The sequence below is a fragment of the Miniopterus schreibersii genome (genome assembly GCF_964146895.1).
Source record: "Miniopterus schreibersii genome assembly, chromosome: 9".
Taxonomy (NCBI): Eukaryota; Metazoa; Chordata; class Mammalia; order Chiroptera; family Miniopteridae; genus Miniopterus; species Miniopterus schreibersii.
The window spans coordinates 76137490-76151579 of record NC_138118.1 but is presented as its reverse complement, the minus strand read 5'-3'; the positions used below and the strand labels follow the sequence as shown (position 1 = coordinate 76151579).

At 42.6% G+C, this 14090-nt stretch overlaps 1 protein-coding gene across 8 annotated transcripts in view; it reads right to left on the bottom strand.

Annotated features, from left to right (window-relative positions):
* The window catches only part of CREB5 (cAMP responsive element binding protein 5), a 362526-nt gene that overhangs the window by 86090 nt on the left and 262346 nt on the right, over positions 1-14090 (bottom strand). For all 8 annotated transcript variants that reach the window (XM_081146788.1, XM_081146787.1, XM_081146784.1 and 5 more), the window contains 2 exons: positions 4471-4597; positions 1406-1516 (listed from right to left, as the gene is read on the bottom strand). In XM_081146788.1, coding sequence (XP_081002914.1) covers positions 1406-1516; positions 4471-4597 — 238 coding nt within the window. The remainder of the gene's footprint in view (positions 1-1405; positions 1517-4470; positions 4598-14090) is intronic.

Here is a 14090-nt window from a genome sequence, read left to right as displayed (position 1 = left end):
GGCGCTCAGACCCACGACGTGTCTTAAGACATGCACATGAACAAGTTAATTTTGCTTTTTTCTTAAGTGCCTTCATGGTTCATTTTTAATTTTACTTAAAAAATAAAAAAAAAGTAAATGGCATTACTCTGGTCTCCAAAACAGATGCCAGTTTGAACTATACCCTGCCAGCAAGTATTTGGTTTGGCCCTGCAGGGCTTGAGTTGAAAAAATATTTGCCGATTCCAAAAAGATTTAACGAGCTTTGCTGAAGATGTCAGTGCCATTTGGCACGTCACAGGGACTGTGGCACAGCAAAGAGAACTCTCTTGACCACAGATTTTATTTGCCGGAGGTAGCCAACCCTGGGAGTTCCGACGCTTCCTTGGGTCAAGGAGCTGCAAGTCAAATGAGTGAAGTTTCCAAGAGAAAGTGACCAAAGCAGACATTTAAAAAATAAAAAAATAAAAAATCTTGCTGCCATTGCAAATGAACTCACTGGGCTTCAATGGCGAATTTTTAGAACTGTCAAGAACAACCTCACAGTAACCATCAAACACGGTCCCGAACGCTGTCAGTCAGCAAACCAAATAAATCTCCGGCTGCTAGCTGAGACGATCCTTCAGTGGCAGATAGTAAAACCTTTGCCGCAGTGTATTTTATTGTCATCTGATACATTACTAATTGTGGTGTTAGAGCTGAACTGAGCGAAAACTGAACGACCGACTTCACGAAATATAACCAGCAAATTTACTTTATATTGCAAAGTTGGACATGCATTGCTTTTCATTGACATTTAGCAGAACATAAATGCATGAATCTATCACTGTGATGGGAAAGACTGGCCTTACTGCACATAGTCTCATATGTTAAAAGTCACTGAAGGTTGTCGCCTGAAATCATGTTTCAGTTACCCAGCAAGAAAACAAGGCTCTGATCCTTTCCAATCAACATCACATCTGACAACTATAATAAAAAATTCCAACTGTTCCCATGGCAGTGTGTGCTCAGAAATCACGTGTATGTTTAAATGGATATGGGGATAGGAAGAGCGGTATTGAAACTGTGACCACCTTGAAGAAGAGAAACTCGGGACTATTTTTAATTTCTGGTTATGAGCGAATATACACATACTTGGGTGTATCCCACTTCAACTCCTATGGGTCTCCCCAAACTTCTACTTGTCCCTTTCACTCAGGCCACGAGCTGATCCAACGCTTGTTCCATGATCATCTACTTCAAGGTTCAGTAACAAATACCCTCAAAGAAAGAGCCGAGGTCTGCACACGACCTTTCCACAGAGGGACCTATTCACCAAAACAGAGACGGAGCCGTCTACCTGACTTGACCGAAATGTAAAAGCCAGAGTAGAAATCAAAAGGAAAAATCATGAAATAACAAAAGGGCGATTATATGTGTTATTTACCATTTTGGCTTCTGAATGCATGGGCTGGACTTGGGGAGAAGCACAGGGGTTGCTGAGATTTGGACCTTGCATTCCCAGGAGGTTGGAGTTGACTGACATCTGTCGCTCCATCTAAGACAAAGGAAAGCAACAGTCAGAAGTCTGAGGAGGGCGGTCTAGGTCACAGACAAAGCTGCATTTCTCTTTCACATGAGTCGTGTGGAGTTTCTTTGAGTAACTGCAGAGAAAGCCTGTGGTTTGGGGAAGGGTAAGCAATGCACTCCTGAGCCTTGAACCCGACCACATCAAAGAATCACCCAAAGCTGCGCCTTCTATAGAAGACGCCCCAAGCCAAAGAGAACTACCTTGTCATGTGGATCATTTCCAAACAAAAGAATGGAATATTTCCACTTTTGCAAACACTCCAACTACCGTGAATTATGCTGATTTTTATAGCTATAAAAAATAACATATGCATAGAAAAATGCTGGGAAGATATATAATACAGCAAATGGTTATCTCAGGTTATCTGTGGCTTTTCCCCTCTCTAAATTTTATACAGAAACATGAATCATTTTAGCCATAAGAAAAAATAAAATTAATTTAAAAAACATCTCTGGTGGGTCTGCCTGTCGTTCTTACTCAACTGAAATGACCCAGCCTGGGTATTAGATCTTCATCTTCTGCCCTGTTAACCTAGTCATGACCGCACAGCAGCAGTTTCAGGCCTCACGGCAGGTGGCACTAGCCTTGGGGTAGCTGAAGAAAGCAGTGGAGGGTTTTGTACGACACAATCGACTGATCCCCCATTGTCCCGCTGACCCGCCACTGTGTCTAGCATCAACATCATTCAAACAGCTGCATTGAGCTCTGGCATTTTCTCTCCAGGGTGTCCCTGTTAAAAAGTAAATACAGCAAAATCTCTATTTCGGTCTTAGAAGAATGTGTCCGATGAATATTTTCTGTTTAGTAGAAAATTAGCACTTTTGAAAGAACCCAAATAAAGCAAATACACAGGGTGGTTTACAAAAGTAGGTTTACAGTTGTTCCTACAGAAAATAATACAATAATTACTAAATAATAATATAAAGATAAACTCTGTTTTGTGTACTCACAACTACAAACCTCCTTTTTCCTCACCCTCCACTTTAGGCTCAAATCACACAGAAAATACTGAGACGTTCCTAGGGGGGGGTTCTTCAATGCAGGAGTTTTTCCATTTGTCAAAAGATGGAAATGCAAACAATGGTCGGAAATTTTAGGGAACCAGGTTTCTGCTAAAAGTGAGCCTAGGTAGTCTTGGAAAATACAGAGTTCCTTATCGCTGAGGGAAAGCTCTCAGGAGAGTTGAGGGTGATCGTTGAGCTAAATGACCCTTTAATGCCCTTGGCATTGTTGCGATTCTGTGACTGCAGCTCCTGCTGTGCCCAGCCCTGGGGCAGGGCGCGGTCAGGATGCTGTGTGATTAGCAGAGGTGCTGCTAGAAGCCTTCCCCTGAGTGACTGGTGGCCTCGCTCTGTCACTGCAAAACAGCATCAGCCTCGCCTTAGCCTGAATGAGTCCATATGTCACCTACAGTGTACGGACGTATCAGACTGTTTCCAAAGGAGCTAGTTAAAGAATTTTCTAGATGCTCTAGAGCACTCCTGCAAAACCTTTGGAGGCTTTACCAAGTCCATAAAATAAAATCCTTACACTCATATCCCCCCAAATCTCTAGGCAGTCTAGACATTCTAATTTTTTACATTATTTTTATAAATCGTGGTAAAATATACACAACATCAAAATTACCATTTTAACAATTTTTAAGTGTACAGTTCAGTGCCATTAACTATATTTGTGTACTCTAATTCCTTGTGGGTGTGCGTGGGTGTGTACTCTAATTCTTAAGTCATGAAGATTGCTCTGAAAAATGCTTATTACTGATAACTCCCACTTCCAGAGGCTGGGGAGTAGGGCAGCTGGAATAGCATTCGACCCCTTTTACCAACTGGTGACCTTCTCCGAGAGGGAAATCAAGCCCAAGTGAGCTTTTGCTCTTAGTTTTTTGTTGATCATTTGACCGTCCCAAAGTACCGATGACTCCTCGGGAGGTCCCCAAGCCACCAGCCCCCATGCGCTGCAAAACCTGAGAGCAGCCTGCTCCAGCCTCCGGATCCGCAGTCGGCTGTGCTCCCCGCTTTTCGGAAAAATCACAGTCTGTGACTATTTCTACCCTGTGACTCACAAATTAAACAGAATATTGAAAACAGGCTGACTTCTCTATCTAAAAAAATCGCACATTTCCCTCTAAATGATTATAGGGGTCATCAAGTGCCTCTTCAAGACAACTCTTGGGCGCTTCATACTAATAAGGCTCTGCCCCGGGGGTGTGGCTTTGAGGAGTGGACTAGAATCAGGGGTCAGGCGACAGGAGAGGCTTTGCTGACACAAACAGCACTTAGCACTGTAGGTAAAACACCCAGGGAAAGGAGCTCCCCTTTTTTCTGAGCTTCTTTTCCCTGGAAGCAAACTGGAGGCCAGGAGCTAAATGTCTGCACTTCGCTGGGCTTTCGTAATGATAAATGGATGTTCATTCTCATGAAATATTTAAGCGTTTGACTGTGATGATAGAATATCACAGCCCGGGAACTCTAAAGGCAGTGCCTGCCCTGTTCTTCACCGCACCCCAGCAGCTGCCTAGTAGCTGGCCCATAGCAGGTGCTCAGCAAAGGTCTGTGGGATGATTGAGTGACTAAACAAACGCATCGTTTGTTTCAGACCCAAGGCAGTGTGAAATGTGTGGCGGAGCAGCATGTCCTACCAATCAGTTACGAATCTCATCTTTGCCTGCAGACAGACTTTCTTGCTACCCAGGGGATCACCATTTCCTGCAGCGGGAGCCCTAGAAGACCATGCTCGAAATGCCAGCGTTATAGTTAGGAGCTGGTGCCTTGACAATCAGGGAGACAAGGCCCAGATTTCTAGGGCCTATGACTTTCAGGATATGTTTTTTAGAGATTTTATATTAATTTTCATTAGTTACATCAGCTTTCCCTTTACTTTTTCAAACGGGGCGAGACTCGGAGGGAGTGGGGCGCACTTACTGGCATCAGGACGGCGGAAGATCCCGGCATCGTAGGGTTGGGCAGGGTCCCGGGCATGGAGGCTGGCATGGGCTGTCTCTGTCTGTTGTGGATGTGTAGCAGAGAAGATAGAGAGCCTGGGACAGGCCTGGGGACAAAGAACAAAAGGCAAATATTATTCCTGATGCCCTGGGCAGGGGAGTCACTGCCTGTTCCCCCCCCAGCCAGAACCAGCAGGGACAGCACCATTACACGCGCAACAGATCAGATCCTCTGATGGGAGCCACGTAATTGAGGATATTAGGGATATAATAACAAATAAAACACAAGTCTGGCTTCCTTTGCTGCTTCCTAGTTAATACATCAAATTCCGCTTCATTTCCTGACCTCTGTTATCTAACTGATGTTCAATAGACAACGAGCTGATAAATCTTTTAAAACCCCAGCATCTCAGCCAAGAGACGTGGTGGTGAAGTCTTGTGGTGACTGGGAAGTCTCTGCCTTCTGGAGGGCCTCAGAGCCTGACAGGTGTTTTAGCCACACTCTCCCACACCTCTGCCTGGAAGCCCTCCTGGCTTTGCTCTGCATACATTCTCACTATCTGGATGTGCAGAGCCAGCTTCATTCATGAATTCCCAATAAAAATCTATTTTAACTTTTTCACTGTTCACCGCTGTGAGTGGGGGGAAAAAAGAAAGCCAGGACACGAATGAAAGCAGCCGGGTTGCTTCCAGGGCACTGTGGCCAGGCGAGTCGGAGCCCAGCCCCCAGTTTCCAAGGCCTCGTTTCATAATAACTCGAGGTGTTAGGCTGTTTGACAGAAAGTGCTTTTGGCCTGACCTGCAGGACGTGGGTAAGCTCGCCTTCCCCCAGGGAATACATAGTTTGAGCTTTCGCTTCAATTTGCCAGAACATTTTTTTAAGGGCCTTAAATTGAATTAATGAGCCAGGGAATATGGGGCTGAGGGAAAAGGGAATTATTTGTGTTTATTAAAAATGGCAAACAAGTGGCCTCCTTGGCTAAATTCTCAACCTCCCGATGCTTTTGCTCTGGGGAGCTGTATAAACGTCAAGCCACTAAGTTCAAGGCTTAACAACAAACAAGACAAAGCAAAAAGTAAACCAAGCCACCTCAGGACCTCTGCATCGGTACGTTAGGCCATCCCATCCTGAGTGCCATGCTAGAAACTACTGCTAACAAAATTAATGCATTTTCTTAAAAAAACAATCCTCCTGGTAAGGTTGCAGAGAGAGATGGCCTGTCCGAGCAGCACGGATACCTCTTCCCCGGGGCTCCTCCGCCTCCCCTGGGGTCTCACGGGGAACTGGGAGACAGATATGGGGGAGAGCTCAACACACTCTTTCTTCTCCAGGCTGTTATAATTCCACAGAAGATTACATTTTCCACTTTCTGCCCGACAGCTCCTTTGGAAATACAGCTAGCTATCAGAGTCTCGCACTTCATAAAAGGATTAGTCACAAATGAGTCAATATTTATATGTTTAGGAAGTTGTATAAATGAAAATATGGAAGAATATAAAGCCTTCACACTGTGTAGATATACACAGATTACACGCGGTTTTTAAACTAGAACGTGTGTGAGTAGTTCCCCGGGCAGGCCGATGTAAGTAGCTTGTAACCACGAGATGAGTGTTTTCAGAAAAGCACATGAAGTACTTGGAGATTTCTTGACATGTGCCCTGGGACCTTTGGAGTATGGCTTAACAGTAAGGACAGCGAGGGCCTCGGAAGGCCCCTCAGCTTTTCTAGTTCTAGGAAACCCCTGACCTCAAGGGCTCTAGAATTCGACAGCAGATTGTAAGTTCACCGAGTTTTAACATCTTATCTCATTCAGAGATAGCTACCTCGAGTCAGACGCCTGTACCACGTGGCACAGTCAACAGACAATGTTTGTTTTATATGCTCCAGTCTTACTGTTTGGTTTGAGACATTTACTGAAAATAAAATAGCTGTATATAAACTATATCATACTTAATAATTTTCAGTTCCCTTAAAGACAAGATTAATAGCCTGAACTCCCACCCACCCGACGTGGCTCGGTGGTTGAGTGCTGTAGGGGGCGTGCAGGAGGAAGTTGATGAAGGTCTCTCTCTCTCATCATTGATGTTTCTATCTCTCTCTCCCTCTCCCTTCCTCTCTCTGAAATCAATAAAAATATTTTAAAAAAATAATAATAATCTGAACACCCCAGTTTCATAATGAGAAAAATTCATTGAGAGTATTCCTACAGATAGTTACTCATTCATCCATCCATTCACCTTTTCTTCTATGGATCTATATATCCATCCAGATAGATAGACGTGTGTACGAACATATATACATATATATATAATACATATAAATACACACACCTATACATACATTACATGTGTGTATACAGCCTTCTACTGTGTGTCTGTTTCCCTAGTCACCAAGGGGAATACTACTTCCATTATAGTCAGGGAAAAGCAAAAACTGTTATAGGAAAGACAACTAAAATGTTTATTATGTTGATTGGCAATATCATCCTCATGAACAAAGGGCAACATATTACCATCATTTACATTTTGTTTCCAACATGACATATTAATAGAAAACTGGTTATATATTTTTTACTGATGTCTTCTTTTAAAAAAAGAATCAATTAAGCAACTTAATGGTGATGCAAATGGAGATGCTAAAGTAATTAAATTTAAAACGAGTTTTCATTCTTTCCAAGACTATGGAAAACTCCCAGTGGTGTAGAATAATTGGGGAATGGTATGTTTCATTTAATTCAACGTTCTTATTAGGTCAGTTATTTCCACACATGCATAAATCTACTCGATTTTAAAATATCAAGTATTCCTTCATTAATTAAGAAAGGCTTTCAAGGTACTGGGCTCCTTTGGGATTAAAATAATAACTACCTAATGATGCCAATCAGACCAATTAGCAATGTATGCTTGAAGGGGAAAATGGTTATTTGAGAACGCTGCACATTTGGATTTTAAATAATTTTGAATTACCATTTTACATAGATTCTGTAAATAATATCCCCAACTCCACCTCAGAAACGGATGGAGTTTTCTAGGCGTCTTGCTTGGGCTTTTAAAACCACAAAAACTGAAAGGAAAAGAAAAAATCTATGCCTATCCATCACAGGGTCTACAAAGGACTAGACTGAAGTAATTATGTAGCTTGGCCCAGGAAATAATCATTTGTCCAGAGTAGTCAGATCATTGAAGCAGGAGTGGTAAGGGAATAATTGCATTAATTAACTCCCCTTGGGTATATAGAAATAATTATTATTTAATACCCTGCCCTTGTATAAAAGTTTTTATATTGCACTTATAAACTGCTTCATGTTTTTCAAAATATCTTCACCTTCATGTGACTGGAAACAATGAAATGTGGTAGGTAGGGCATGTTACTCCCTTTAGTCAGGAGTAAGCCGAATTCAGAAACATTGAAATCCGCCGAAGGTCACATGGGCCATGGCAAGAAGCAGGATTTCTATCCAACTTGCAACAGAGGGTTTCCCCATCACCCCTTGATGGACCCCATAACTAAGTTGTTAGTGATGTTTTATACTAAAATAAATCCACAGTCCATTTCCTCTGATGTTCACCCCGTTCCCTGCACTTTCTAATGAAGTAGTAAAATACTGCTAAGATGAGAAGTCACTCATCCATGTGAAATTATGTTTTCTTCCTTTCAAAAGAAAAAACACACAAAACTTCCCAAACAATACATCAGTTAGACTCCGAAAATGAGATGGCAAATTGCAGCAAAGTTGTGAAAACAAAGGCCCGACAGTCTCTCCAGTGCAGGCTTGTTGCCATGAGCTAATAACTCCAGACTTTGAGCGAGCCGAGCCTCCTTTTTAATAACCATATGCCTCTAGGTAAAGTATTTCTACTAAAAATTATTGAGGCATGGAACAAGGTAAGATGTGTGAGCTCATGTTGGATTGTTCAATTACTAAACCGAGTCCCGTAGCATTAAGAGTTTTCCAACGTGACAGAGTATCCCTCTTTATACACTTGTATAAACATACTGCTTACGGCTGAAATCTCTGTAAGCTTTTCTTTCAATTAAAATGTCAAAGATGACAGACTGTGTTTTCACTGTCCTGAGCAGAATGCTCGGTGCCACAGCAAGCGATTTCATGCCCGCTCCCCCCCCCCAGAGGATGTTTTCCAGTCTCGGGGTGTCTGAAAAGCCAGGGCTGTGCCTGCTGGTCTTCCTTGCCCTTGGACAAGCCCAGCGATCTTTAAGGGGCTAAGGCCCAGGGCCCTTGCCTGGGAGGTGTCAGGAGGGTCACCGCAGACTGCTCTCCTTTCCCAGGTCTTCACAAGATCCATGACATCTATTAAACTCTCAGGACAGACAGAGCTGCCAGGGTCGTGATCAGGTAAAGGGAAGGAGCAGACGATGAAAAAAAATTAGGTCAGAAAACGAGAAGATCGATGTTGGCATTGAAATCAAGACAACAGACATCTAAGAAACATTGAGCAGATAAAAAAATAACAACAAAAGGACCTGGGAGGGGGGTGGCGTGGAAGGAGAAAAGCTTCAGAGCAACGAAATGGAAAGAAGGGTGGGCAGGGAGCAGCGGGCCAGACGCCTCAGCTGCTGGAGTTTCTGAGGCTGGGGAAGAAACTTCCTCGGCCTTGGGCTCTCCACTTCCTCATGTTTAACGAGAGGACAGGCCATCTGGAAATCTCCTGAAACTCTAAAATTCAGATTCCAGGCCTCCGCAATGAAAATCAGATGTAAATCTAGCGAGATTCTCTGGTCCATTATGATAAAGCTTTTCTTCACTGCGCAATGATACACCCACCGATACGCCCACCGTGGTTAACCCAGCACCTGGCTCCAGTTATTTTGGTTGGTGTCCAAAGTAAATAAAATCGAGCCAGTACAGCACTTACTTCTTAACGTCAAGACGACATTTGAAACGCGAATAAATCCCAAATAGAAGGTGTCCCTAAAAGGTGGGAGAAGTTGGGAAAACGGGGCCCAATCTAATCCGTGGGGCCCACGCTTCTTTCTCATTTAAATAACAATTTCACACACAGACTACAGAAGGCTTATTGCCACGATCTTTGTATTTGCTAATGAAAAGAACCACGTGCTTCCTTTACAGCTCCTTACATGAAGTGCTGGGGCCTTACCTGGGAGGCTAGTTTCTGTCTGGGACAGGAGGCTGAAGAGCCAAAGAGGGGACACAAACTCTTAACTCTGAACAGAAGGCAGTTTGTAATGAGAAGGGCTCGATAGCTCCTCCTAAGTGAAGATTAAAAATTCCTATTTTTGTAAAGAAAGCAAATTGTCAGGATCATCAGGTAGAATGTGAAATGGAAAGACAATAGAGCTAATTATTTCCAGGGTCATAGTTACATTGTAAACTGGAGCAGCGAAGATCATGGGCCAGGAAGCGGTCTGCCAGGGAGGAATCCCAGCTCCGCCACTTACTAGCTGTGTGACCTTGGGCAAGTTACTTGGCTTCTCTGTGCCTCAGTTTCCTCAACTGTAAAATGCAATGATAGAGCTATTTACCCCATGGCCTTATGAGATACCACATATTAAATATATTGGATATGTTCAATAAAATTTGTTGTTTTTGTTATTATTCTGAAACACAGATCAAATAGCAGACTAATCACTGAACTTCAAACAAGAAACTGTGGCTTAAGGCTGGAACCCTACAGAACACCAATCCTTAGCTTTAAACAAAGAACTACAACCTAACAGATATCAAAACACCTCAAACTCCTTGTGTGTAGAAGATATTTCTTTAAAAAACCCATCAACTTTTGCTTCCACAGAGGCAAATAGACTCTTCTTACCCACAATTTTACGGAATTTCAAAATGACTTCAGATTATTCCTCAGAAAGGATCTTTGAGAATATTTCCTCAAAATGGAACCAAGCTAGTTCCCCAGAGATCAGTTCTCGGTATCTTGTTTTTCCTGAAAACAATGACAGATTCCAACAGAAGCAATAATTGAGAAAACAAGAAAGTTATCTGGCCAGGATTTGCGAAGACATCATGTTACCCATATCTTTTTTTGAATGAGCTCATGCTCCGCTCAGCCTCACTGCCAAGTTCCTGAAGTTGGATGGCAAATACAATATTTCCCCTTTTAACAAGTGAGAAATTTAAGAAAAGAAGTCGAAATATTTAGCCTGAGAAAAGGCACCAAAATATCAGCAGAATTCAATTAAAATGTGTATTTTCCCTTTCAAAGCTTTCTCATGCTCAGGGGAAGACCTCTGCTAAAGATCTGGAGCCTTCCTGCAAGAATTGTCCCTACCCCCTTTTCTATGGTGACGCAGACATTCAGTTGTGCTGAAATAGAATGTGCCTTGTACCCTAACCTCTGCCTGGTCCCCTAGGCCTCATTCTATCCTAAAACACTAGTAAAATGCCAATGAAACACAGCAAATGCTCCAGGTCATCTGAGATCCCAGTAAGCCCATATCTTTGTGATAGAACTTGACATCGCTCCAACGTCTTGCACCATCTGGTCCTTCTCCGCCTCCCCAGCTCATGGACCTGAGCTCCATACACCACACGTGCCATTGTGACTTCCTCCTGGCTTCACCAAAGTGTCACCTCCCTTCCAGCCAGAGCCTTGAACAGAAGTAATGCTCACCACCTTCTCTGGGCAGCCACACTAGGTTAGGGCCTTCTTTGGAGCCATCTCAGTGCACCCTGTACTTTTCTCCAGTAACATTTATCACCACTTATTCAATCAATGAATCCATGAGTCGATCAAAAATCAATGAGGCACCTACTATGGATATGGCTCAGGCTCTGTACAATCTCATTTCAGAGTGGCCAACTGGTTGGCAACCTAGGCCATTTGCATAATAATTTATTTACAAATATCTGATTGGTGACATTATGATGACAGACAAAACAGATGTATTTCATGGTCTCTTGGAGTTTACCATCTCAGCTTCCTAATTATAATCATTCAATGATTTTTAGTGATTTAAAAAAAAATGTCTCTGCTCCCAACTAGACAATAAACCTTCTAAGTCAGAGATGGTGTCTGCCTTGTTGGTCACTGCAGATATTTCTAAAATTTAAGGAAGTGCATCATACCTAGTGGGTGTTTAATGAATATTTCTTGAATCAATAAAAACATGGATATCAAGGATCTCTTCAACTAACAATGGACATTGCAAGAACAGTGATTACTAATATCTTTGCTACCTAATAAGAAGAGCTTAATTGATTTACAAGTCATAAGTGAAACTCCACTTTGCCTTAACAGTCTGACATAGCCCATTTCAGTTCCCAATAAGCATAAATGGTTACCCCCAAGGTAACCCGTACCTTTTATCAGTGCCCCGTAGATTAAGCTCAAGCTTTCTAATAAGTTCGAGACCCATTTGTTTTTGCATCAATTAAACTAATTTCCATTTGAAATCAGGTTTTAGGCGTTTCATAAGAAAAGACCAAGAATAATTCAGGAACGCTCATCTGTCTCCAATCTATACGATGTTTTAAAAATTGGATGCCTGCCCTGCAATACGGTTGCACTTTATAATGTTCAGGGCTCGGAGCTCGGAGGTACCAGTTTCATCCCCACCAGAGTCAGCTAAACACCTCGTTTCTCCTTCCCACCGACTTATTGATATCGACAAGCACACTTTCGGGATCATTATCACCCGGAGTGTCAGAGATTTCATTTCCCACACAAGATAAATTTGGGCTTCCTTTAAAATCAATTTTGTGCTACTAACGTCTTTATTTTACAGATGTAGTGTCTGATATTTTGGAAATGGAACTTCTTTTTCTCTCAATGAAAGCTGGGCTGTGAGAGAGCCAGTGGTAGGAATGAAACATAATATAGCCAGCAGAGCTGCCTCGTGCTGGAGCTTTGCTGGCTTTTATAGCATAGATGCTGCAGCTAGTCGGGCAGAGGAGATGCTCACTCATGCTTCCCAGTGTTTTATTTTATTTTTTTAATATATCTTTATTGATTTCAGAGAGAGGAAGGGAGAGGGAGAGAGAGAAACATCAACGATGAGAGAGAGAGTCATGGATCAGCTGCCTCCTGCACGGCCCCCACTGGGAATCAACCCACAACCTGGGCATGTGCCCTGACCGGGAATCAGACTGTGATCTCCTGGATCCTAGGTCGATGCTCAGCTGCTGAGCCACGCCAGCCTGGTGCTTTCCAGTGTTTTAAACAGAGTGAGCAGTAATAGGAGGGGAGATGTAAGCTTACGGACATTCTGTTAACACTATTTAATCAATCTCTTTTTTTTTTTTTTCATTTTTAACGGCTGATTTCTATTCCATTGATCTGAATTCATCATACAGTCGGTCCGATTTATTTAAGTTAACCAAAAACACAGTTGGATTGGTTTCTGGTGTATACAACTGTTGGGAAAACAAATCTGTTTTCAAAATCTGATATTTTTTCCCTTGTAAAAGCTAAAGGCTCTTTATAAAGGGCTTTTATAAAAGACCCTAACTGCCTGAAGAGTTTGGCTTGAGCCATGGGTCAGACTTAAAGACACGAAGAGATGGCTTTTCAATTAGCCAATAACTTCTCAGTTGCATTAATTATTCATAACTGGAAAGTAAATGCAGATCAAAAGACATGTAATAAAAATGACTTTGAATGCACGCTCGAATAAATGATTTACATCTGGTTACATGTGCATAAAAGTTTCTTCATAGAGGCTTATCTCTAAGTAAAATTTCTTCCTGTTTGTAAGTTGTTAATAAGCTTCCCCCTTGCTTCATAAGGACAAATAAGTAGCCCTCTGATTATGAGCCTTGTCATTTACATGTGATTGCTGCTTGCATCCATTCACCATAAATGAATAATTCATGAAAACATTCACTAACACACTGGCCTGGATGTTCTGTGGAGGCAGGGAGCTCGCTGAACTTGCAGACACCTCCCCCCAACTCTAAGTCAGCAATTCTATTTTGTTTCTTCTGGACTTTCAGTCAATTATCAAATCTTAACGAGTAATTTGTGGTGGAATCCACACCCAACACAATCCCCCAATATCTCCGTTCCAAATACACAGCTTAATTTTGCAGTTCTAGCTGCAAAAGACTTCAGCGCAAACAAAAGGGGGTAGGAGGGGGGCCACTTTCTTTTCATATATGAACAATGATCCTTTTAATTAGCACGGAATAAAGGTTTCACTCTTTTGTGCTCTAGAGTTAGTCATTTGTTATTAAACAGAATAACCTCTCTCAGAGAGGTAGTTCAGGTCTCTGAACGAGCAGTTCTGTCTTTTAAGTAGGGTGCCATCGGCCCCATTAGGACTGGGCCTGTACTGAGCATTCTGAGACTAACAGAACTCCTCCAAACCAGGGAGCTGCCAGGAAAAACATTTTCACTACTGAGTAGTAAATGCCACCTGACCCTACCTGCTAAAGAGCTAAGATAACACTCCCTAAGTGCCTATGTTGAGTGCTATGGATGGTCCTGTCTGTGGTGCCTGGAATGGTTAATTTCACGTGTCAAGTGGCCCGGGCCACGGGATGCCCAGACCATCCAGGCAACCTTGACGCATCCTGTGCATTTTGCACAGCTCCCCCCACCCGGTCACTCTCACTAATGCCTTTATCTAACCTCTTCTTGAATCTCCAGGCAGGCTCCCTTAGGCAGTTT